General features: G+C 39.8%; 2 protein-coding genes and 3 non-coding genes across 6 annotated transcripts in view; all 5 read right to left on the reverse strand.

Moving 5' to 3' along the window:
- Window positions 1–3,156, reverse strand: part of rpl17 (ribosomal protein L17) — a 4,064-nt gene extending 908 nt beyond the window's left edge. Inside the window, exons 1-5 of the mRNA XM_042394951.1 lie at window positions 3,106–3,156; window positions 2,595–2,644; window positions 2,366–2,406; window positions 695–829; window positions 370–468 (exon numbers count right to left, since the gene is read on the reverse strand). Of these exons, the coding sequence (XP_042250885.1) occupies window positions 370–468; window positions 695–829; window positions 2,366–2,406; window positions 2,595–2,634 (315 nt within the window). The 5' untranslated portion in view covers window positions 2,635–2,644; window positions 3,106–3,156. The remainder of the gene's footprint in view (window positions 1–369; window positions 469–694; window positions 830–2,365; window positions 2,407–2,594; window positions 2,645–3,105) is intronic.
- On the reverse strand, window positions 216–282 carry LOC121886283. Its single transcript, XR_006092711.1, has one exon. It is a non-coding gene; the product is annotated as a small nucleolar RNA SNORD58 (small nucleolar RNA).
- LOC121886280 lies at window positions 555–622 on the reverse strand. Its single transcript, XR_006092708.1, has one exon. It is a non-coding gene; the product is annotated as a small nucleolar RNA SNORD58 (small nucleolar RNA).
- Window positions 2,482–2,551, reverse strand: LOC121886282. The gene has a single exon (XR_006092710.1). It is a non-coding gene; the product is annotated as a small nucleolar RNA SNORD58 (small nucleolar RNA).
- Window positions 3,157–4,978: 1,822 nt separating the features above from the next.
- Window positions 4,979–26,815, reverse strand: part of mfhas1 (multifunctional ROCO family signaling regulator 1) — a 31,141-nt gene continuing 9,304 nt past the window's right edge. Inside the window, exons 2-3 of one of the 2 annotated variants that reach the window (XM_042394900.1) lie at window positions 8,330–8,675; window positions 4,979–7,400 (exon numbers count right to left, since the gene is read on the reverse strand). In XM_042394900.1, coding sequence (XP_042250834.1) covers window positions 8,545–8,675 — 131 coding nt within the window. In that variant the 3' untranslated portion in view covers window positions 4,979–7,400; window positions 8,330–8,544. Of the gene's footprint in view, window positions 7,401–8,325; window positions 8,676–26,815 lie in introns of both variants that reach the window. The other variant, XM_042394901.1, reaches the window with a different exon arrangement.

Here is a 26,815-nt window from a genome sequence, read left to right on the forward strand (position 1 = left end):
ACTGTTCAGTGTTACATAATTATGTATAATAATAATAATAATTACTGTTATATCTCTATTATCTGACATCTTATAGACTTAATGATGAATACAGACAATAATCTGCAGATTAGTTGCAGTTTATGAACAATATTTAAAAACTATGAAGCATCTGATGAGTCAAACATTGATCTTATAAATATAAACATATAAACAGTAATTCACAGTGACGTCAGATCGCTCAGATTCAACAGTTTATTTTCATGGTTAATACAAAGGTGTCCTAAATGGTCATCACTGCAATCTGACTCATGTGAACGACAGCGTCCAGATTATAATCTGATTCTCTGAACTGAACCAGTCAGACGGGATTAAAGTCTTTGAACGCACCTTCAGCTCAGCGTTGCTCTCGGCGTTCTTCAGCATGTGAAGGAGGAACTCGGCACTCTTCTTGGGCCAACGTCCCTGCGTCCAGCCGAACTGTTTGGCCTGAAAACAACAACAACAACAACAACTGTTTACTGAGATGCACAGACGTCTTTATTACCACTAAATGAGCTCAGTGAGTTCATTCAGCTGCTCAGATTACAAAGTTTAGTTTCATCATTCATCCAAAGGTGTCCTAAGATGGTCATCACTGCAGCTCTTCATGAAGCAGACGTTAATAATAATAATAATAATAATAACAACAACAATAATAATAATAACTCCTCACCTGGGCGCATCTTCCCACGCCGCCGTTGTAGCGACGGAAGGGGACACACTGGTGCTTGACGATGACGTCGCGCAGGTACTTGTTGGCCTTGCGGATGTGCATGCCCTTGATGGCCTGAGCTGTCTCACGGGTGTTCTGTTGGACAACAAACAAACCAAAACAAACAAACAAACTCATCACCACTCAGAAGAAAAGCAGCAGAGTTTAAGTTCTAATGTTTTCTACATGTAGTACTGAGGAGGCTAACAAACTGCTTTTTAAACTTAAAAGACCAGCAGGAAGTGATCATCTTCATCACAGTAACTGACAGTTGTGCTGCGTTTCTATTAGAAGTAACATTAACTAATCACAACTAAGACACGTTATAGGAAGCTGTAAACACGCAGCTGCCAGCATGACGAGATATATTCACTCAGTTTCTTTTCCTAAAGAGAATTCTCTTGTTGGAAGTTTAATGACGTTTCTCACTGTTAATACATACAAAATGATGTTTTAACACTTTCTTAGAGAACAAAGACTCTATATTCAGATCAACCAGTGATTCTATTATTCATGAATGTTTGTCCAACAATTATGAATTAAAGCTACAGTTGTGAAAGTTTGGTTTGAGATGTTTGTTAGAAATAAAGACTAAAGCAGAATCACAGCAAACATCCAACATGCTGCCTTCAGGTGTCTTCAGACACCAGAGTCTAAACTGCTTCACATGTCTTATATGATCCGTTAATAGTGACATAAAGACAGAAAAGCATCAAATTTTGAATCAATTATCAAAAGAGTTGATTACTTTTCTGTGGATCAACTAATGAACCAGTTTGGACTGTGAACTGTGTCCCAGTAGACCTGCTGGACTAAACAGCAGCTCTGTTCTCCACATGTGTAGTTTTACATTGAAGTTCACATCACTACAAACCATTTAGAGCTTCTAAGAAATAACCTGCAGGTTCAATTACAACAAGTTATTTCTTCAGTAATCACACATCTTATTATAACATGAAGGAAGCAGAACGACACGTCGGCAGGTTCAAACATCTCAGCTGAACTAACTGAACTTCATCAGCAGGTCAAACAGTAACAACATGAAGCAGATGGTCCATGTAGAAGAAGCATGTTTATAATTCTGAGTGTAAAAATGCATAAAACAAAATAATAAAAACACTTGACAGGTTAGACTGAGTCACATGTTTTGTTCCTGATAGTAAATGATGTTTCTATAAAGTTCAGTAAACGTCTGTTATTCTCTTCACACTTTGCTGATATTGAAATTTACTAATTTCAAATTGAAAAACGTGTGAATTTGCACATTTTCATTTGAATAAAGTCAGAACAAACAACATGAACCACCAGATGTGATGATGGGAGATTATATCTGAGGACTGATTCATTAAAATGATTTACAATATAATCATAAACCTCAAAACACACACTACTCACTTTTAAATCTTTTGTATAACTTTAGAGTAAACACGTTAGTTTTGATTCATAATCATGTTGGTTCTGACTTTGTGAATGAAACTTTTCCGACAAGTACAGTAAGTTTCTAAAAATCAACTCGTCCAGCTCACAAATACAAAGTTTGAGTCATTTCTGAACTTTTTAGACATCATTAATAAATAAATATCATTTCCTACCAGAACAAACACTGAACTATCAGAAGGAGTCTTAACTTACCTTGAAGTGAACCCGGAGGTTGGAGCCCCTCGACTTGCATGCTGCAACAATAAAACAGATATTATAAAGACAGAATATAAATCTTATATGTTATAGTTTAGTGTATCATCAGTCTGGTAGCTCAGATCTTTCTTTGAGTTATTTTCATGTGTAATCCAAAGGTGTCCTAAGAAGTCATCACAGCCAACACACAACGTCTCACAAACCTCCAGAAATCCACTTTACTCACATTTGGTCGGGTTCTCGGGGTCGAGAGAGTAGCGGACCATTTTCAGATATCTGCAAAATAACACAAATGTTTAGTATTTCATTTAAAACTGAGCCGACAGAAACTCCTCATGACTGTTAGCTGCGTTAGCTTTAGCTCAGCTTAGCTAACGTTACATTTAATGAGTCTCCCGATAATAATAGAAAAATATATTTACATTATTAATCACCAGAAACACTCTGACACATAAATAACGTGGAGAAATAAACACCACAGTTGATTTTTAACAGTTTTTAGCTCAGTTTTTGTAGCTAGCAGCAGCCAACATGGCGGAGGGCTGATGTGACAAACCGGTATGATCACAAATATTAAGATTTAAAACTGAATTTTCTGCTCAAACACAGAAATTTAACATCATCCGACGTGTCTGATGATAGTTTATAAAACTCAGCGGTTTAAAATGCAGGATGATGAAGATTTAAAGGAGATTTAAGACAGATTCTTGTCTTCATACACGGGACTGGTCTCCTACCTCTGAGGCCGCGGAAGGAAGAGGAAGAGCCGGGGACAGAGCACCGCTTCTTCCGCTGCTTTAAGGTTCACCGCCCCCTGCCGGCCCGGAGGAGGCCGGGCAGCAGGGGGGAGGAGGCCGGGCAGCAGGGGGAGGAGACCCCGGTGCAGTGAGAGGGTTTAGACACCAGGGGCCACATGTTTAAACAATATATATTTCATCTCTTTGTCTTCTCATGACCGTAGATAATGTTGTGTGTGGTTTATGTGCTGTTGTGTGTATCTTTGTATTTTGTATAATGTGTCCTGCGTGTTTTCTGCTTTGTGCTGTTTGTTATTGTGCTGTTATATGTTTTAATTGTAAGGGGCTGCAGATTAAAATTAGCAATAAGCTAACTCTGGTGCAGTAACATTTATGTTTAACACTACATGGTCCCAATAAATATATAAATAAATAAATACACATAAGCTGAGAGCATCTTTCAGCTGCACTGACTGTGTATTTTTTATATGTTTACACAGAGATTTGTAAAATGTCAATCAAAGGAATATATAAAACAGAATATTGATTAATTACTTTTGTGTGATTCATTTGATTGTTCCTTTAATTCACACAGGAGACGTTTTATTTTACTGTTAATATTCTTTTTTTTAATTTTATCCAGCCGTGTCACACCCTGTAAAGCCAGTTTAGTTATGAGCTACAAACTAATCATTGATTACTTCTCTGAGATGATCACTGCTGATGATGATTAACAGGCTCATGTGATGAACTGATGATATAGACGTGTGTGTGAACCTGCACGTCCTCTTCTTACAGGTGTACAGACGGGTGGATCAGACATCATATTGATATGAGAACAGCTGGTTGATTGTGGGAGAGTGAATGAGAAACAGAAGCAGCTCACTCACAGATCTATAACTGTCTGCTTGTTTCTTTGTGTGCAGTTTCAGTCATGAATCTACAGTTTGATGCATCTGGTCTCAGGTGAGGTCAGAGTTCACCTGTTTATATATATTTATATACACTCTGTGGTTTTTACTTTCACCTCATATAACAGGATGTTTTTATTCATTTTTTTCCCTTTTTTCAATTCAATTTCACTTTTATTGTGTTTATTTGATTTTTTTTAAATAGTATAAAATACCATAAAAAACAAAGTGGATGTATGACATGTTTTATTTTAATTAATTTCTTTTAAATTTAACCCTCTTGTTGTCCTCGAGTCAAATTTGACCCGTTTTCAAATGTTTTTATATCAGAAATATGGATTTCTTTCATCTAACTGCCTGAAAACCACATGGATGGTTCCACACCACACACTGGTGTTTTATTAAAACATACAGCATCTGTGGACTTTTGTCTTCTCGAGTCAAAAGTTGCATGGTTGACGGGAAGACAACAGGAGGGTTAATCAAATATTTATCGTATTTATTTATTTTATTATTTTAGTTTAGTTTCTTCTTTTATCTTTTGCTGATTATTATTATCATCATTATTTTGAGGAAGAAGAGTTTATTTTATGTTTTTATTACTATCATCTTTGACAAAGTGTTAATTAGTGATTATATTCAATTCAATTCAGAGAACTTTATTCATCACCAGCAGAGCGCACACACACACACACACACACATACACACACACACACACACACATACACACACACACATACACACACACATACACACACACACACACACATACACACACACACATACACACACACACACACATACACACACACACACACACACACACACACACACATACACACACACATACACACACACACACATCTCAGCAAAACACAGAGGATAAAATAACTCATGAGCATCATGTAAACAACTTTGGACTCTGTGATGTCAGACAGAATAAATAAACAACACGGTAGCGTGGTACTAAAGCCAGTTATTGGTTTATTTGTATTTGGTATTTCATGTTGTTTCATGTGAGATGTTGAAACCAGCTACATATAAAAACCCTTTTGTGCATCTCAACAGTGAGTCATGCACAACATTGCACTGTAAATAAAGTCAAAGCTAAGAGTGGAGACACGCCTCGTGTCAACATACAAAAATAAAGATATTATTTACATCAGAAAGAAAAGCACGTTTCCCTCGACGTGTTCGCACAGGTCGAAATGTTTTCCTCTAAAAGGTGAAAAAACATCCAGAAATCAACTCAACGAGAGCACAGGAAGTGAAAAAAACACCTGACGTCCTTTCCTTCTACACAGCAAACATCTTCTCTTATTCACTTATATACAGTCAGCGTTCAGGAAACGGCGATGACATCACTGTTTCCCGACCGCGGTCAGAGTGAAGATAAATATCTGAGGTTAACCCTCACATACTGTTCAGGGTCAGATTTGAGACATTTTTACATCTGGGAGCAGTAAAAACACCATAAACACTTTGACTTTTATTCTGAAATGTGACGACTTCCCCTACTGAGACTCAGAATATACAAACATGGAAATATTTCAACTTTTTAACAACATTTTTGTGCAGCTGATGCACATTTTTGTAGTGTTTGACCCACATTTATTCAAAAAAATCATAAATCACCAAACATATTGTTGCATTTTTCACATTTAATATAATTAATTGAAATCATTTTGTTCTCCTGTTTTATGTAACATTGGACTGTTATAGTGTGACTGTAAATGTTTCTCCTCCATAAACAAAAGGTGTAAAAACTGAAGAATAAACTCTCTGCTCTCTGAAAGCTTCATTGAGGATTAATCACCAATTTATCAATAACTGATGAGGGATTCATGAAGGATGTTGTTCAGAAATGTGTAATAGAGACTAATTATGAGTTGATACTGTGACGGGACATGAACAGAACGTGACTTTACATGTTTATCGCTGCTGGAACACTTCAGACGTTGATGTTGAACCAAACCTCTGAACAGGAAGAGAGTTTCACCACAGACGTCATCTCGTCCTCCTCGTGTCACAAAACGGCTCAGTGCGAGTGCAGACTACAAGACTTCCTGTCCCGCTCACACTACAGGACATCTTCAGTCCCAGACTGTTGTCATGGTGACGTGAGGCTGTCCCGCTCACACCACAGGACATCTTCAGTCCCAGACTGTTGTCATGGTGACGCGAGGCTGTCCCGCTCACACTACAGGACATCTTCAGTCCCAGACTGTTGTCATGGTGACGCGAGGCTGTCCCGCTCACACTACAGGACATCTTCAGTCCCAGACTGTTGTCATGGTGACGTGAGGCTGTCCTGCTCTCACCACAGGACATCTTCAGTCCCAGACTGTTGTCATGGTGACGTGAGGCTGTCCTGCTCACACTACAGGACATCTTCAGTCCCAGACTGTTGTCATGGTGACGCGAGGCTGTCCCGCTCACACTACAGGACATCTTCAGTCCCAGACTGTTGTCATGGTGACGTGAGGCTGTCCTGCTCACACTACAGGACATCTTCAGTCCCAGACTGTTGTCATGGTGACGTGAGGCTGTCCTGCTCACACTACAGGACATCTTCAGTCCCAGACTGTTGTCATGGTGACGTGATGTCACTGCATCTCCTTTTCATTCATTCATGAAGCTTGTTTAATTACTCCTATTGAATTAATTATATATATATATATATATACTGCCTCTGCTTTCCTGTGCGCTCTCATTGGATGCTGCTCTGACTGGTCTCCATGGTGACCAAACTACAGGCACATCCTGCTGTTTTTGGCTACAAGAAACTCAAGCATGTTTGAAACTTGTGTGGCAGCGTCCGGAGCGGCTCAGGATGAGCAGATCTAAGAGATGAAGTCTTGTAGTTTGCATCGGACTTTTTAAAGTAGGCACAGAGAATATTTACACGTGTAAATAGTTGTAAAACAGTCTTCAATCCACCGTGTCCATGCTGCTCTCTTCATTACAGTAGAAACGGGACAAATTGCTAAAACATTATTAGATACTGCAAAATATTGCAGTCCAGTAAAAAATCTTCTTTCCTGATTTCAGAGTCTGTTGTGTTGGTTTGATCAGGTGAGACTTGGCAGAAATCTGGCCCACGATTTAACAAGTTCATCAGTGTTTAAAAGACTTTTTCTTTAATAAATGACTGAATTATCCTCGAGCCTTTTAGAGTCCTGAACAACGTAGGATTGCTTTTTAAAAAGTAAATAAAACTGACAGGAGACGATGCAGCTGCAGGTTTTTAAAAAAAAAAAACACTCTGAGGAACTTGTGAAGCGTCGCAGGCCAGAGAAGATCCAGAGCTACTGTGGATAAACACGGCCCAAGATTGTGCTCATCAAGCTCCTAAATATTAAAATGATGAGACACCAGAAGACCTGCAATAGAAGAAGACAAGACATTAAAATTACAAACAAACATGTGGAATTAACAGCAGTTAATTCAACAAACAGATATATTTGGTGTTATGTGTCTCAATAAAAGCATTTTATTGATTTGATTTATTGCTCTTGTGATTCAATTATTGACATTTATTTTATTTATTTTGTAATATTTCTTCATGTCAGACATTCGGCCTCATGCAGGAATCCCTCAGATGAACAGATTCATTTTTAAAAGACACGAACGAGCATTTGCAGCAAGTTAAGAGCTGTCGTTTGATTTATGAACAGAACAGAGTACGATACCAAAATCAACTAAAATATTATTTACCAAATAAAAACTTCATCATCATCATCATGGCTGCCAGTTTCCTGATGATGTTTATGTCAGTCGTAGTAAACAGCTGCAGCTCTCTGTCTAATATCTCAGTCACATGACGCCTCTCATATTAGTCACGGAGCCATGGAGAGATGTTTCAAAGCATTTCCTCCTTATTTCTTTCTTTATTTTCTCCAAATTCTTTTTTTCACTCTTTGGGAACATTTTTGTGAATGAAACTCAACCACGAACGGAGCAGAACTGGTCGACTTATACGAGACATTTTAGCGGCGTTGATGATGCTGACGATGAAATCTCAGGAACGTCCAGCTGCTCGTGAAGAGCTGACGTCCATCACAGATTCACAAAGAGTTTGAGAGAGTTTGTTGGAACAAACCTCAGAGAGAAAAGTCAGAGATGTTCAGGAGAAGGAAATGTTCTTACATGAGGCCCGATGTGTCTTTTTCATGTTTAAATAAATCACATGTCTCAAGTTTACCTCCCTGCAGCATCAGAGTGATGTTAAGGATAGAGAGCACCAGTATCTGAAGGTATTCTGTCTGTATTTGTGACGCTAGCAGCAGGATAACCAGTCTGCAGTACCTACATATGAAGCAGTGAGCCGCTGTGCTGCCTTCAGGTTCAGTTCAGGGTGAAGCGGCCCGGCTGAAGCTGAGGCAGGAGGACAGGAAGCAGGCTGCAGGAGTCACAGGTGTGGGAGGTGGAGGTGAGGCAGTCAGAGGTGGGGGGGGGAGGAGGGGGGGGTGGACCCGGTGATACGAGCCCGGCCGGCGGGAGAGTCCAGCCCCCCCCCCCCGCGGCTCACTTCAGACAGGGGCTGACCACAGTGGGCGTCGGCGGGTAAACCAGAGCCACGTTGACCCGCTCCGAGCCGTTCTTTGGACAGATGATCTCCGTCAGACCGTCGGGCCGCGGCTGGCTCAGCAGCTCACCTGCAACACAAGAGACGGTTCATCAATTAAACAATCAGAGTCATTGATCAAGTCCTGCATCCGTTATGATTCTCAACACTAACATGTGATGTGGATGTCGGCCAGGAGGGTTGTGCACTATGTCACCACCGTCAGTAGGTGTGTATGGAAGCCATGTGCTGACTATTTTTCTTTTACTATGCAATACGTTTGATTTGATCTTCTATGGAACTGCAGGACAGAGGCCAGAAGAAATTTCCCTACAGGGACATTAAAGTATGTCTTATCTATCTTATTAGTCTGCTGCCTGAGGATTTACTGCTTTTATTTTATTTCACTGTAGACTGAATATTTTGGGTTTTACACTGTTGCTCAGACAAATCAAGATCAAGAACATCTGAAGACATCACTTTGGGAGACTGAGAGGAACATTTACTGAGAGTCAGTAAATAAAGAAAGAAAGAAAGAAAGAAAGAAATGGCTGAACTTTGCACTACATTATAAATTTCTCAAAGAGCTTCAATACACAGAACTACTCTCTGGAGACTGAAAACGTCATCGCTGTTATTAGTCTTTGGAGCCGTTTCTAAACAAACTAACGTGACCAAACTCTTCATGATGAAGGAACATGTGACCCAGTGCAGCGCTGTGACTCACTGATGTGTTTTTAATCAGATATATCAGCTTTGATACAAACACAATACTGGTTAGTAGATCAGTTCATTGTTGGTTTGGATCCAAACATGAAGACAAATATAGAAAATTGACGGAATGATCCTTTAAATTTGACCAGTATTTATTAAAAAAAAAAATCAAAAACCACCATTCTTCACATTTACTGAAATCATAACAGATTCATAATATAATGTGACAGTAAATGTTTTTCTCCATAAAAAAAATAAAAACATAAACTCTCCCCTAAGGATTAATTTTCTGTTTATTAATGATTGATGACTGAAAACAGATTAATGGTTCAGAAGTTTGGTTTAGAGTGATTCTGAGAGGATACAGTCAGAATATTAACAGTACTGAAGGTGATGTGATGAGTGTAATGTCACAAAGTTCCTGCAGGTGGCGCACAGTCCTCAGTGTTTCAGGTCAGCTCTGTGTTTATAGTGTGTGAGTGTGTGTGTGTGTGTGCATAGTGGTGAAGGATGACTGGTCATATCTGGTGTCCTGGAAACGCAGAGAAGACGGCGTTTCTTCACCCTGAACTCAGTCTGTCAGGCTCTGATCTGCCTGCTACCAACAGGCTCTCTGCTATAAACTGTAAAACTTGTAAAACCTGCCTGCTTGTGTTTGACGTAATTTGTAACGTCTCGTATTATAAGCATTATGTTTGCCCTCGCAAAAATATTTTACTATCCTGGATTATTATTCTTTGTAATAATATTCTTTGCAAAATATAACTTATGAGTCATCACGTGCTGAGATTTGACAGAACATATTAACAGAAATATAACGCCATAAGCAGGAGGAGATGTTTCAGATGAAGCCTGAGTTGCCTGGGAGACTAAACTCAGGGCGGAGTGAAGTTTAACACAGGAAGCTGTTTGATTTCATGCTTGGTGATATTTCTGGTTTTCCTTGTGGACAGCCGGGTATTGTTACTGTATGTGTTGCTGTTTTTATTACGACCTTGGCGAGTTTTCATGTTTTCACTGCAGACACAAAAGACTCGAATATGAGTTCAGTAAACGAACTCTTCACATCCACACATTCAAACACGCTTCCTGAGTGAACGTGCAGAGAGCCAAATGATCCGTGACAGGAAAACAAACACACACGTCTGCAGGATCAACAGCTAGAACGTCTTATGTTACAGTGGCCTAATTTCCTCCTCCTCCTCCTCCCCATCATCAGTCCCTCCTCATAAAATAACAAGGTTTAAAACCAGCTTAATGCTCAGAGCTGTAAGAGCTACTCAGATCCTTTACTGAAGTACAAATACAACGATGTAAAAATACTTTATTACAAGGGAAGGTAGAAGTATTATCAGCTTCCTGTAGTTATGTTGGATCAGATTCATAATAATTGAACAAAATCTTCCAAGAATCAAACAATATGAATAAATTGTAAGTGAATAAAATGATTTAAAGCCAAAAAATGACCTCAAAAATCAAAATGTACAATAAAACTGTAACTATACTTTACTTTCACTGATCTGAAGTTCTCTTTTACTGTCACTTTTCTCTGTATTGCTGCTGAATTTTTCAGTTTCAGTTCCTGACCTTTGACCATTTTTGAACATAAAAAACCTGAAGTGACCACTGACCTTCATCTTTGTATCTTTACATTGTTTTTATGTGTAAATGAAGCATCTGACTACTTCTGTTTGATGAATTTTAGTGTAAAATCATAGACTACAAAGTAAAAACGTATCTCCAAGCACCTCAAAGTTGTTATTGTACTCTGACTTTCAGAACCGTGTTTCCAGCAGGAGGAAGTGTATGCAGGTGCGGCGAGGATCAGGAAAAACAGTGAAAGGCACAAACGATCATGTGTCCATTTGGCAGGAAACACCTGACCTAAAAATACCTCACAGTAAGCCGCACCTGGACGTTCACTCGTGGCCTTTAGTGCTTGTTGTCGTGCAGACAAACAGCGTCGGTCCTGAATCACTCAGACTGCGGCTACTCAGATCCTACATGATCTCTGTTGTTCCCCAAAGCACAGAAATAAACGCATCATGTGCTCGGTGTGTGTTTTAAAGTCACATGAAGATACTGGACACTGGAACACTTATGTAGCCCTGACTTTTGACTTGCAGGCAGCATTTCTACATATGTTCACCTCAACTTTTGGAACTTTGATGATGTTTAACATCCGACATCAGAATAAGATATAAACTGTACTTTAATACTTTAACTACATCAAGCTGATATTACTTGGGTTCTCCTACTGTTGTAGGGTTTTTCACCAGGACTTTTATTTGTCATAGAGAACTTTTACTGAAGTAAAGGATCTGAGTGCTTCTTCCACACTGATATCTATCTATCACTGATAACTTTTCAATCCAAATGGCTCAGATATTAGCATGCTAACGTTAGCTTGGTCAGAAGGTTCATTAAACTAGCTTAGCAGCAGTTAGTAGCTGTAAATATGTAATAACTAGTTTGTGGTGAAACCAGTTTTAAATATAACTTTATGTTACATTAAAATGTTAAAGGTTTGAATTTACCAACAGCTGCTGTAAGCGGCTCCTGGATTACAGTCACATAATAAACCTCTTTTTCAGGACATCTAGAGCTCAGTAATATTCTGATTTGGGTTTATCTGCTGCTCACAGATTGACCTGCTTTCAGCGTCTGTATCTCAACCTGCTGCTGCTGTTAGATAATACACACACAAGTCACCATCAGAGAGCACGAGGGATCCCGGAGAAGGAAGTTTGTTTTAACCTTTAAACATAAAATAAAAAATCTACCATCACAGTTCTGAGTATTCGGCTTTCTTCTTCTTTATTTGATGTCTGACTGTGTGTGTTTTCCTTCAGTTCTTCATTTTCTGTCACCAGTTCAGTGTTTGACAGCAGTGGAAAAAGTATTCAGATCCTTTACTGCAGTAAGAATCGAGTTTATCAGGCTTTAAATCACAGATTAACAGTACATGAGCTCATTTAGAGCTCACTGAGTCCATGAGCCTCATTTGTTACCAGGTGATATTTTGTTAATTTTGGTGACTAAAATAGAATAAAAGACAAATAAATTACATAGTTTTTACTTAAATCCACGCTGCAGTGATTGATGTGTTCAGGCTCATGGAGCCAAAACACAGTATTCAGTCAAAACTGCACATCACACTCTCCAGGTGCATTGTGGGTAATGTAGGCAGCAGGTTTTAACAAAGAAGAATGTGTGGAATAAAAAAGATAAATCTGCTGCATCGATTTTCATCCTTTTTTAAAAACAAACTGTCCATCATGAGTCTGATAATGCTTTAGGAGTGAAATAATAAATCTGTGGACTATTTTACATCAGGGTGTGTCTGTAGATATTAAAAGCTCTCAGCCCTTTATAAAAGAAAACAGTACAGTCTTATCTTTATGTTGAAGTTTCACAGTTGGACTGAACGTGAGACTGAACGCTGCTTTGTTTGCTTTCTGCTCAGGCAACGAGATAAGAAGCAGGTTTGCTGCTGATGCAATAAAGCAGCATTAGACATTAGACACACGCCCAGTCTGCAGCAGCACTTTAACCATTACAGCTTATTGATTTCTGCTGGTGTCGCTCTGCAAGTCTGGAGCTGTTTTGTTCTGCTGGAGTGAAGCCAGATGAAGTCAGAGCTGCAGTCATGTTTAATCTGCAATATCTCATCCTCCTCCTCATCATCATCATCATCATCCTCCTCATCATCATCATCATCAGTTTCATGCTGGCTGTTTTCTCAGCTCTGTGGAAATCAGACGTGTTTTTCATTACTGGAAGCAGCTGACGGCTCACATCCGGCTGTGTGTCCTGAATTAGGTCAAAGTCTAATAACTCCTCCCTTCAGAGAGTTCACCAGTAACCCAGAAACAGCTGACATCAAGGAGCAGGAATGTGCACATCTCACCTCCTCCTCCTCCTCTTCCTCCTCCTCCTCCTCCTCACACACCATCAGCAGGTAGAGGAATCATCAGCTGCCATAAAAGGAAGCAGCCACTTCTCTGGAAGTTAGACGAGTTTTCCTGTCTCCAGGAAACTCCCGCTGGGATGTTGGATATTTGCGAGAAACCAGTGAAGGAGTCTGGCTGAGCCGCTCATTCACAAACTGTTTCCAAACATCCCATTTCACTTCCTGTTCTATTGTGAGCTTCACATCTGACCAGCGGAGGAGGAACTGAAGGAGTTTGAGGAATCTGAGCAGCAGCCAAGCAGACTAACAGAGTACAATGTGTACTACAGTAACTGTTTCACTACTCGCTCTCACTTCACAACAAGAATCTGGATTTAAACACACAAGTGCTTCACGAACAACAGAGAATGGATCCACTCGTCACAAACATCTACTCATACATGCAGATATTTGACCAGCCCAACAGTATCTTTTATAACATAACAGTTCTGTGAAAAAACATAAAAGTAAGACTACATCCGTCACTAGTGGTTATTTTCTTTGCCGATTTGATTAATGTTTTGTCGGGAAGTCGTGAAAAATGACTCAGAGTCCAAAGTGACGGCTCCAAATGTCTCATTTTGTCTGACAAACAGCCAAAATATTCTGTTTACTCTCATGTCTGATAAAGAAAAGCAGATAATTTCTGGCACCGACTTCCAGAGAAGGAAAAGAGTCTGAAGAGGTCAGCAGGAAACAACACACATCAACACATTTACATGTTCTTTATAACGTGTTTCTCTGATGACGACCACAAACACGCTGGTTAGAGTTTACCGCACAAATCACTCATTCAAACCATCACAGTAACCACCATTAAAAAAATATTTAAACCTCAGATGTTATAAAATAATCGGTTCCTGAACACGTTAAGCTTTTCGAATGCATCTGTTCCTGTAGTAGTCTGTTCTTTATAGACTCTTTATTCCAGTGATGTCATTAAGCAGCAGACACGTCATTGTTTATCTAAATCCTGAGAGAATAACTGAGCCGTATCTCTGTCTCATCTGTGGTGGGTGTGACATGGTTGTGTTACCGTGGTAATGCGGTAAACCACAGTAACCGCGGTAACCGAAGCAGCTCTAACGTCAGTCTCACAATAATGTTGTTCTTTATTCTACAAGTTCTGCTGGACTTCTGATGTCTAAAGATAAACAGTGAATCATCACATTTCAGAAGCTGAAACCAGCAAAAATTTAGCATTTTTGCTTAAAAAAAGACTAAAACTAATATTTGATTATGAAATATTTTCTGCTGGTGAATCAAACAACCGTCGCAGCTCGAAATAAAACCAGCATCTACTTTTTTGCAGACATAAGTGTGATTTTAAATCCCATTTTTAACAGTAAATCTATTGTGCACTTTGATAAATGAAGTATCAACTCATATTTAAACGAATTAAATATGAAACATTAAGGAGTCTTTGTGGTTTCAGGAGGAACGACACATGAAATGACGTCAGCTGGAAACACCTGAACTCAACGTTAGTTTTCTTTAATTCACCAACCACTAAACAGGCTACTGGTAACACTGGTCCCACTAATTATCACTAATAATCAGTATTATAACAGTTTAAAATGTCCTGATATCTGCTTATAATTACATTATAGTGTGTTATAAACCATTTATAAAGTGTTTATTAATGTTCAGTATTTTATAACTTCTCCTATGAAGACATATTTTATATCATTATACTTTATTTTATTGTTATAGTTAGAGTTTTAGTTGTTGACTAATACACTCATAAACACTTTTACTATTTACCAAACCATTTATTAACCGTTTATTGACTGATTATTAATGATAAATATGAGAACTTTTCTTTACTCAAACAACAATGAACGAGATGCACAAAACAGACTTTTTATTACAGCAAATATAAAAATCTACTTGACTCCCATCATGTCTTCCTCCGCCCTGCGTCTCTCTCCCTGCAGTCACAGTCGGTGTTTAAATATTTAAAATCCTTCAAATAAAAAAGTGCTGCTGTTCAGAATCTGCAGCATGAAGGATAAACGGAGAGAAACGCAGCGCGGTGACGGAGGAGACGTCTTGCGTCCGTGTTACAGTGACACAGCAGAAACAGCGGTCAGATCCCTTCATATTGATGAGGAAGAGTAAACTCTTCACATGCACGGACACACAGCGAGACGCTAACCAGGTCAGACTGAGGATTGGGCCCAGAACAAAAGATCACATGTGAGCAGGGATCAGATTATGTCACAGCGAAGCGATTTGAGGGGAAAAAAACAAAGTCTAATCCACCTCAGACCACAGCGGGCAGAGAGGGAAACCTGCTGCTGCTGCTGCTGCTGCTGCTGCTGCTGCTGCTGCTGCTGCTGCTGCTGCTGCACGGAGCTGCAGGGGAGTTACAGGTGTGTGTTCAGGTGTGTGTTCAGGTGTGTGTTCAGGTGTGTGTTCAGGTGTGTTTACGCAGGTTTCCAAAGACACGTATCAGTGCACAGAGTGAAGCTGCAGTCAGTCATGTTTCAGTCTTTCATCTAATCTGAGACTTCTGATCCCTGAGTTTAGTCTTTAAGGCGTATTCACGTCATCACAGACAAACTGCTTTTGCACACAGCTCCTCCATTGTTGTGTATTTGGTGTGTTGTGACGGGTCTGTGTGGGCGTCCGTGGTGCACTGAAAGCTGCAATGATTAGTCCATTAATTGATCTTCAATTACTCTGATAGTTGATTAATCGTTATGAGTCATTTTTTAAAGAAAAAACATCCAAATTCTCTGATTGCAGCTTCTTAAATGTGAATATTTTCTCGTTTCTTTTTGTCTTTTTGACAGTAAACTGAATATTTTTGTGGACAAAACAAAACATTTTAAGTTGTCAGAAAGAAAAAGTCAGAAATACTTTTTGAACTGTTGGTTTGACAAATCAAGACCTACAAAGACGTCGTTTTTAATTGTATTAAAAATCAGGACTGACTGCAGTGTTGTCAAATAACTGTCGATCTTATGGCTGACGACAATTATTTTCTTGATCAATCGATTAATCGTTCAGTCTATATAATACTCATATTACCGCTGTGTTCAACCAACAGTCCAAAATCCACAACTATTGATTTCACTGTAACTGAAAACTAAGAAAAGCAGCAAATCTGAAGAAAAAGATGAATTGATTATTAGAATAGTTGCTGTTTTATTTTCTGTTGAGCGACTGACTGACTAATCTGTTTATCTGCCTGTAAACACAAAGTATCCAGCGTCCCCTCCTTCTCTATATGCAACTTTTTCACTGCTTTCAGCTCCTCAAACGTGAGAATTTGCTGTTTTTCTTTCTGATATTTGATCGACATTTAAAAACGTCACCTTTGACTCTGGGTAACATGACGCCATTTTTTACTATTATTTGACAGAATTTCTGAAAGAATGAACCGGCAGATTAATCACTAATGTAAATATTAACTAGCTGCAGCCCTCGTCAAGTGTCTTCACACCAACAGATGTGAAAGAACATCCAGAGCGACCTCAGAAACCAGAGCTCCGCCACCTCCAGCTGCTCTACAAATAGTCCCTCGGCTCAGATTCCAGGCCGACACGGACGCTTCAGAGGAACCGGACCGCTCGGGACGTTCGCAGGGGTTTAAACTGGCTGGAAGGATGACAGTGAAAGTGTGACTGAGGGCACGAACAGCTGCTGTAAGACAGACAGAGAGGATTAACACTGCTGAGTGTTCAAATATCCAGGATCAAACACGACACGGAGGTCACACTCTGGAGACGAGAAAAGACCAACACACTCAGTCAGTCAGCCAGTCAGCAGACTCCATTTCAGGCTTATTTCATTGTGTGTGTGTGTGTGTGTGAGAGCTCAGAAACCCTGCTGATCAGCTGATAGGATCTGTGTGTGTGTGTGTGTGTTGAGTCCAGTCAGTCAGTCACTACACACAGCAGCAAGTCTGATCCCCTTCTGCCGTCACCACAGTTCATTTCATTCATTTACAACTTTTTTCACGACAAAAAAAACGACTAAAACCAAATAAAAAGTAACGACGGCGGTGGAAGAAGTACTCAGATCCTTTACTGCAGTAAAAGTACCAATAAAGTAATGTAAAAATACTCCGTTACAAGTAAAAGTCCTGCATGAAAAACCCTACTTAAGTGTAGAAGCACGTGGTTTTGCAGGAAATCAGGCTGCGACTCATTAATACTGATGAGTCAATGCATAAGCAGCCTGATACTGTTGTCGCTGCTGCAGGTGGAGCCAGTTTGATCTTTGTGAAGGTCACCAGATAAATCTCAGAGGTGTTGAGATGATTGATCGGGTAAGAAAGAAGAAAAAAACAAAGTTCTGCTACACAAATTTGGATTCATTGTTCAGAACTTTTCTTTAATCTTTGTATTTTTTTGTGAGATATTAAAGAGTTTTACCTCCTCAAACGGTTATTTATTTGAGACCTTATGAGGAGAAACTGCAAACAACTCAGAGACATCTGACACAAATACACACTGATGTTTCATAAAGGTCCACAAACCAAACAAACAGTTTGGGAACCACTGCTTTCATCTTTAACAAAGCAGTGTCATTTATAAGCTCATCATGTCTTATTTTATGTACAATCTTCATCTGAGTAAGTAACTAAAGCTGTCAAATGTAGCATCACATGGAAATACTCCAGTAAAGTACAAGTAACGATATGACGACAAGAACTATGATGAAATATTTCATTAATGAATAGAAACTAAAGGATAATGTGACACATGAACTAATGACTGTTATAATGTGAAACAGGCAGTTTCAGCTCTTGTCTCTTTAAGTGTAGCTGAGTGTTTGGAGGTAAAAGTGTGTTTTTATTAATATGTGTAGGAAACAGCTGCAGTAGCAGGACGTCTTTCATTAAGTCCAACAGCTCTAGAACAGCTGGACTGAAGAGTTTCTATCAGGAGGAATAATTCAGTTCAGATTAACGTCGGCAGTCGACCATCTGATCTTCACTACAGAAATATCAGGACGTTGATCTTCTCCTCTCAAGATCAACCCAGACAGTCAACAGGTGAGAGGAGATCACAGCTCATCACACATTTACACCTTTGTGATTTTAAGTGAAATGTTTCCTGGGCTGTGTCTGCAGCTGTAATCTGTGCTGCTGTTATTACAGACGTGTCTGAACCTGCCGCCTCCCTCCAGGCTCCACTCATGGACCGGAGCCTGCAGACCTCGAGGACTTATGGGATGTCCTTTAGGCCGCTAAAGATCAGAAACATTGAATAAACAATAATATTAGATGGTTTTTCAGAAGCGAGACACACGACAGCCTTGGATCAGAAAGGTTCTGGATGTATAGTGATGAGTAGAGCTACACGTTCATGAGCTTTTCTTACTTCTGGAGCAGAAGTTGTGGTTTGACTTTGGGTCTCTGTTTTTCCTCTTTACACAGCGATGGATCTAAACTCACAGTAGCAGGACGTCTTTCATATCATCAGTCTGATCCCCTGTGATCAGCAGCTGCGCTGTCAGAGCAACGCGTCCTCAGGAATGTGTGGCCTACTTCCACCGCCGAGGAAACACAACCAAAAATAACTCGTTTGGTCACTGTGCCGGCCTGAACGGCCACAGAGAGGAAACCTGGAGGGAACAAACTCCACACTGGAGACACCAGAAGCTGCTAGACAAGACGAAGAATTTCATAATAATTACAAGGATTAAAGGACGGGTTCATACATTTTCCAGAGTGTCTTAAAACAACAGCCAAAAGCCACAGTGTGTCCACACAGTCATTTAAAGTAGATGAGAAGCTTATATGAGGCTTCAGCAGGCTGAGTTAGTCATATCAAGTGGATATCTGACACACTAATCTTCCAAATATGACATATTCCAAATATGACAGGGGTCACGTAAACAGCATATTACATTTGGATATTCAGAATGTCCAGTTAAAACATGGAAGACATGCTGATATTATTGAGGTTTTAGCAGCGTTGTTTGGACATGTATACAGTCTCAGTTGGGGTTTCTACAGCAGTTTGTGTCACATGGTCTCCTGTTTACAGTCAACTCTGTCAGCTGTAAACAAACTAACTAACTAACCGCTGGCGTAGAGATGCATGACCAAGAGAAACACACCACGGATATCAACATGTTAATCAGAGTATGTACGGCTGCATGTCAACAGGAATATTAGTGGAATATTCATTTTCATTAGTCGTGTAAAAAGCTTAGTAGGAATGAGAGCAAAATGTAAACGTGGTCATTTACAGTCTTTGTGTTTCCCTGTTGAGCTGCAGGTGGAAGTATAGTAACAAAAAGAGGAACTTTGGCACTAAAAAGACTGTAACGATGAAAGATATCTACTTGATTTGACTCATTTGGACGCTGAAGCTTCATATTAGCTTCAGATAAACTTTAACTGTGGATTCCATTGTAAGGTCATTATGAAGGATCTTCTACTGGTCAGTATGAACAGGAGAGATGATTACAGCAAGAATCACACTGACTGTTGGTTTAAGACTCACTGGAAACATGGTGAACTGGTCCTTTAAGGTTCGAGCTGTGTGAGTTTTCGAGACTGACGCTGAAACCTGGAGGTAGAAACATCTGCTGATGACAGTCTGAACTCATATTCTGCTTCTTTACATTCAGGCTTTTATCAGGAAATGAAGAATGAAGAAAAACACTGGATCCACTCTGTGGAAGCAACTGACTCACTGTTACCAGTTTATATCTTATTGTGACAAAGAAAAGCATCAAATCATCACATCTGAGGAGCTGAAACTGTCGTAGTCCATTAACAGTTGCAGGTTCATTTCCTGTCGATCAACTTATTGATTAATCAAAGCTCTAAATGTAACATCATCATGTTAACTTTACTTTCAGTCGGCCATCTTTCCTTTGTGACTTCGCGCCACCGTCCAACATCATTTTCTCCGAGTGAGTCATTCAACTTTCTTCTGATCTTAAAAAAAGATGAAACTTTCAGGTCAATTATTCAGAAAATCCAGAAACTCTCCTCCTCACATCTGCTGCTGTTTGAAGCCTCGGGATTCCCCCAGCGTGTGTGTGTGTGTGTGTGTGTTCCAGCTGCTAACATCTGCTGTGTAATGAGATAAACTGCGTCGTGCAGCTGAGCAGCGATGTGTCAGACACTAATACCGTCTGATCGGGTCGACACCAGAGAGCAGAGAGTGAAGAAACGGCCACTTTGATCATTTGAAGCTGTTCTCTCTTCGTTGTCGTTTGTGTTGAAACTTTCTTTATAGTTTTAAAATGTTCTTCATGTCTTAAAGCTGCTTACTTCTTCATCACACAGCAGCCAGTTTCCATCTTAACTGTTGCACAAACTTTAACCACATTCACAGAAAACGATCAAAAGAAAATGTAGTGAATGTTTGTTTCCATCCGAACCTGCTGTGTGAACATCAGCAGATAAACAGTCGCTGCCGTTAAACCGTCGCAGAAGAAGAAGAAACAACCAGATGACGTCATTAAAACAGTCAAAGCTCCAAAGATGGAAAACATGATGGAAATATGATGTTTCTGTTAGTTTCATGTGTTGATGTGAGGAAGGTTACAGCCTCCTCATCAACTCTTCAGTGATGTTTAACACAGCTGCTGTTACACCTCAGACAACAGAAAACACTTATATTATATATAATATTCAGATTCTTTTTTTCTGTATTTCCACTCAGGTTTTTTGTATGTAAATCAAATTATGTTTTTATTACTGCAAAACAAATGAACAATGTGATTAATCAGCTGCTTCACATAATGTCTTCAAACACAACACAAATATTACAACAATAATTCATACGAGCTGTTTCTGATCTGACATCTCTGAAGTAAAACTACTAAAAAACACCAAAACTAACGTGTTAGTCCGTCTCTCAACACTTTCTGCCTTAAAAAAACTCTTCAGGAAAACAGTTTCATGTTTAAGCTGCTCACTGTATCAACAAACAGGAGGAAACAGAGCATTAGTTGGGGACTATTTTCAGCAGCGGATGAATCCACATTTGGTGTTCTAGTGAGTATTTCTGGCAGCAGGATGGTGTGTGTGTGTGTTGGTGTGTGTGTGTGTGTGTGTGTGTGGTAATATAGAAGTAAGAGACTATTCTGCAGATTCTTTTCTTTTCATTTATGAGTAAATTAAACTCTAAACTGTGGTCCAGAGGGACTCGCAGTGATGTTACGTAACTCTGGAATGAATGGATTTCAATCATCAGCCTGGTTTCTGGTGATTCATCAGGGCTGCTGCTGCTTCATTGTTCAGTAAACTAAACTTCCTCTTCTCAAAACACAACGACTGTTGTCATATCTGAACTCTCGCTGTGACTCCTACAGACGGCGGCGAGCTGCGCCTTCATCCCGCTGACGGTGACGACACATCCTCGGTCGTGTCGGTTCATGTCAGGAGCGCAAGACGAGTCCTGCGGTGACACGTCGGCGACATTTCAGTGTGAGGAAGCAGATACTGTTCAGAGCAGCGAATCAGGACCTTCAGCTACAGTTTGATTCAACAGAAACTCACAACGTCTGTTTTTATCCATCTAGAGCTGCAACCATTGATCAGTTAGTCGCCAACTACTTTGATAATTGATGAATCACTTTGTTGCTGCTTTATATGTCAAAGAAAAACAGCAAATCTTCACATTTATGAAGCTGGATCCAGAAAATATTTGCTCAAAATATGAATAAAACAAGTGATTGATTATTAAAACAGTTCCTGATTAACTGACTAATCATTGCAGCTCTTGTACTTTTACTTGTTCTCTGGCTGTAATGTCGTATTACCATCAAACACACTGTGACGCAGCACTTTACTGGACTTTTCTTAAACTCTTTTGCGTGTTTCTTAGTGTAACGGCCCCACAGTGTCGACGCAGTGGTTCTGTTTAAATGAATAATGAGCCTGCAGGCCGTCCTGCACTTGTCTGAACGGCCTGCAGCACTCACAGGGCTGACTGTTATTAAACTTAAAAAATGTTTTTTTCCAGAAATGCTCTCAAATTTCCCTGAAACTAGTCAGATAACCCCGGAAACTCCCAGAGGAACTAAAACCTGATAACCGAACAGACCGTCACTGTCTGCCCTGACGCTGATGATCCGTCTGGACAGAACAAAACAAAGACGGATAAAATAAACGGAGGTGTCTTTATTTAAAATACTACACAGGAGTAAAAGAAGCTGCTGGAGGGACGATAATAACAGCGTCAGGGATTCTTGATTTACTGAGCTGTCGGCTGACAAATTGTTGGCTGCTTGTGGTGAGCAGACATGCATCCAGCAGCAGAACACCGAGTCGTGGTTTCTCTGCTGCTATTTGCTGTCAGGACTCGAAACTCTAAAAAAAAAAACTATGAAGAATGAAACTGATTTATAAGACTGTAGTTTTCAGTGAACTCGCTGCTCCTCCTGTCATTTAAATCCCATCCGGAGCGACGTCCTTGTATTTAAAGTGGATCTTTTTGGATTTTTTTTCCATCTGCTGCATCAGTCAGACGGAACAAACCGCTGCTTTTACTGCAATACTTGAACTTCATTAAGCTCATAATACTTATGTTACTGTAGCAGGACTTTTACTTGTAATGGAGTATTTGTACATTGCTGTGTTGGTACTTTTACTGCAGTAAAAGCATCTGAACACTTCTTCCATCACTGGCTGATGCAGTTTGGGGAGAATCTTGGTTCGATGCAACAGATCTCTGCTCACTAATGCAAACACAGCAGAATCAGTGAATCGTGCAGGCTGGAGGAGGTCACAGGTACGTCAGCACGCTCCTGCTGGACGTTCTCCTGCTCAGTCAGCCTCTTCTGACCACACAGCTGGAGTAACACACGACAGCCAGCGTTCATCCACTGACATCACAGACCTGCCCGGTAGATCCCGCGTGTCCGTCCTAAACCCGCCGCCACCGACTGAGTCACATGTCTGAGATAATGCAGCAGGCTTACAGCAGGGTGATGTAACAGGATTGTCATCCTCTCTACGAGATTACTCACCAGCACTTTTCACTCGGATAAATACGGTAACAAGAAGCTAAAACAGAAACCACAACACACTGAGAGCTAACCCGCTCGCTGCCTCTTCACACCCGTGACGTCTCCTCTCAGGCCGCTGCATCGAGCTGATATCCGTATCTGATCACAAACAACTGAGTTCGAGTGAAACCAGACAGACTGAGACGTGTCTCAACAGGTCGCTCGGTGCTGATGAACCCTGCAGGGCAGGATTATCATGTACTATATGTTACAACATCCAGATACAGGAAGAAACATAACTCTGAGTGTAAATGCAGATAAGACTTCAGGGGATATTTATTCATGTGATATACATTTCAAAGTGTTCCTGTTTAGAGATGCAGGAGAGTAAATCCATACAAATATAAACTGATTTATTTACCAAAAGTCTCTGAAGGAAATCTCTCCGCTTCAGACTCTGATGAAGCACCTCTGCTACCATAAAAACACTGAATGCTGGGAAATGACAAACTTCAGTTTGTGTCCAAAAGCGACAGAGAGTCAGAAATGTGTCACTACTGTTCCAACAGCGGTGAGTCATTGTGCTGCGGTGACCGATTTACGTCTTTAAAAGTGATTAAAAAGATCATAAAGTGGATCCTGAAAGCAGCAGGGAAGCTGAATTTAGCTCCTGTGGCAGTTTGTGAGCAGCTGATCTCCTCAGCTGATCTGTGAACAGTCTCATTGTCTCAGACAGCAGAGTCACAGATGGTTTCAGCTGCGAGACAGAAGCTCCTTTATGCTGCTGCCATCGACGTGCTTTCATTCCCATTGAGCTGCGTGTTGTAATACAGTTCAGACACCAAGCTGAGACAGACTTCACGTCTGTGCAGCATCAGGATACAACACTGCACCACTTTATATATGTATATATTATTATTATTATTATTATTAATAAAGGATTTAACTCAGATATTCAGAGTTTAAAAATGAAAATATGAGACGAAGGATGAACAAAACAGATCCAAGTTCATATTTATCAAACTTCAGAAAGAACCAACTGAATATGTTGAGTGTGATCAATAAGATACATTTATCAACTGATCACATGATTGATCACATGAAGGAATATCCGATCAGAGATATGGATTCACCCAACATCTGCCAGTTTTTTTTACTTTTTACTAATCAATTAATCGAGAAAATAATTGGCAGATTAATCAATAATTAAAGTAATTGTTAGTTGCAGCCTTAGTTTTTTAAAATTTTTTTATTGTGTATTATTTCAGTCATATCAGTGACATCATTTAATAAATCATCTTTAAAATAAACTGTTTCAAAAAACAGCTGAAGTGGAATTAAATGATTAAAACCTTCATGTGATCGATGAAATGAAACCAGATCGGCCAATCAGAGAATCAGGGCGCAGTTTAGGACATTATGGTTTGATAACGTTAAAAGTAAAGATTTCTGAGCAGCGGCGGTGGAGCGAGGTGAGGTGAGGGAGCGGCGGTGGAGCGAGGTGAGGTGAGGGAGTGGCGGTGGAGCAGCGGTGGAGCGAGGTGAGGTGAGGGAGCGGCGGTGGAGCGGCGGTGGATCGAGGTGAGGGAGCGGCGGTGGCGAAAACAAAGCGCAGCAGTTACCTTCTAAAACACAAAGAAACAACCATCAAACACTCGACAGATGTTTCGTGAGGAGACAGACGCTCGCTGCGTTCATCGTGTCTCACAGACGTAAACACAAACAAAACACCATCATGTTCTTTCTCTCTGTTCTGTCTGAACAACACAGGAGTTTATCATCAGTCATCCACTCTGTTCTCTTTATGTATTCTATTCTCTGAACATATGGAGAAACCTGCATTTATACACCATTCATTTACTGATGCTGTGATATATCAACATTACACATCAGTGACTGAAGGAAAACAAACAAATCAAAAGAGAACTTCACTGTTGTCTGTATTACAGTAAACAATGAATTAATCACCAAAATTATGTTTAAAACAAGAGTTATTGTCATTTTTTGGCCTCCAGACCAGTAAAACTCTGATGTACTGGCCAGTAGATGAAGTGGGCCAGTAGGGAAAATGGACACTGTAAAGATTAATATCTTAATATTTAAATAAAATATGTTCCTACGAGGCTGTTGGCAGCTTCACTGCACTTCAAACAAACGATTCAGTATCTGATTTATGCTCCTCTATAATAAAACAATAAAGTTTATTGAAGAAACGCTAAACTGAAACCCGGCTGAGCTTCATAATAAGCGACATGTGATCCACCTGTTGGCAGGTGAAGCAGAAACACCTGAGAGACAGAAGACAGGTAGATACACTCAAACAGGCCGCGCTGCGTTCGCTGTCCGTCTGGTGAATCTGTAACTTGTTGTGTTTTAAATCCCAGCGGATCCTTTAAGTGGATTAAGAGAAGCTGAGTGAGCAGCAGGGAGTCAGATCAGCAGCAAGAGTGAAAGTGTCTGAACATTCGCTATAATAAAACTACACAAGTACCCACAATGCATTAGTTTCATATGCAGACTTCTTTATGAATCAATAGTGCTGAACACATCATCCTGGGCTCCAGGAAACTAACTGTCATCAAGAATAAAACATAGAAACTATATCATTTGATCCATAAAATGTCAGAAAATGGTGAAAAATGTTTCCCAAAAGCCCAAGATGACCTCCTCAAATGTCTAATTGTTGCAGCTTTAACATGTGTAATAATAATAATAATAATAATAATAATAATAATAATATCTTAAACGCTGCATTATAAAGACTTTTATTGAAAGGACAACAATGGAAATAAGCTCTTGAGCTTTATTGTGTTTTATCCTTTTGACAATTACTGTACAAAGATATGATGCATCCTGGAAGCTGTGCATATATTATTTATTTATTTATATATGTTGCATATCTTTTATATTTCAATCGATCCATCAATGGTAATACTGTGGTTATTACAGCCAGAGGAACTGCATTCAAAATGAGACTTAAGTGAAAGTGTTTAGTCATATTCTGAGCAGATATTCGCTGCTTCAACGTGAAGATTTGCTGTTTTTCTTCGACATGTTAAACAGTCGGTTCAGGATCTTCAGATTCTGGATTGTTAGTCGGACAAAACAAGTAAACTGAAGGCGTCAGTGCAGCTGGAGGAAACTGGGAACAGCATTTTTTTCACTGGTTTTTTTTAACAGTTCATGGACCAAAACATAAATCAATAATGAAAATAATCCTCAGTTGCAGCCCGACACGCGAGCGCGAGTGTGTGTACGAGGTTCATACTGGGTCTGTTTGACAGTTTGAAGGTTGTTTCTGTAAATTGTGACCTCCTCAGTGTGAAGACTTTGTTCTGCAGACTGAGGAGTGTTTAGTCTGCTCTGCTCTGTGGAGCCCAAACTGCATCAACACTCTGCAGACAGAAATATCCATAAAAGGACAAAAACACAGCTGCGAATCAGCTGAGAGGTCCGTCTGCAAAGGTATGTGTGTGTGTGTGCTAAGTACATTTACTAAAGTACTGCACTTAACTACAATTTAGAGGTACTTGTACTTTACTTGAGTATTTCTATTTTATGCTACTTTATATTTCTACTCATCACCACATTCCTGAAGGAAATATTATCCTTCTACTTCACTACATTTATGTGAC

This window comes from Thunnus maccoyii, chromosome 19, assembly GCF_910596095.1.
Source record: "Thunnus maccoyii chromosome 19, fThuMac1.1, whole genome shotgun sequence".
NCBI lineage: Eukaryota > Metazoa > Chordata > Actinopteri > Scombriformes > Scombridae > Thunnus > Thunnus maccoyii.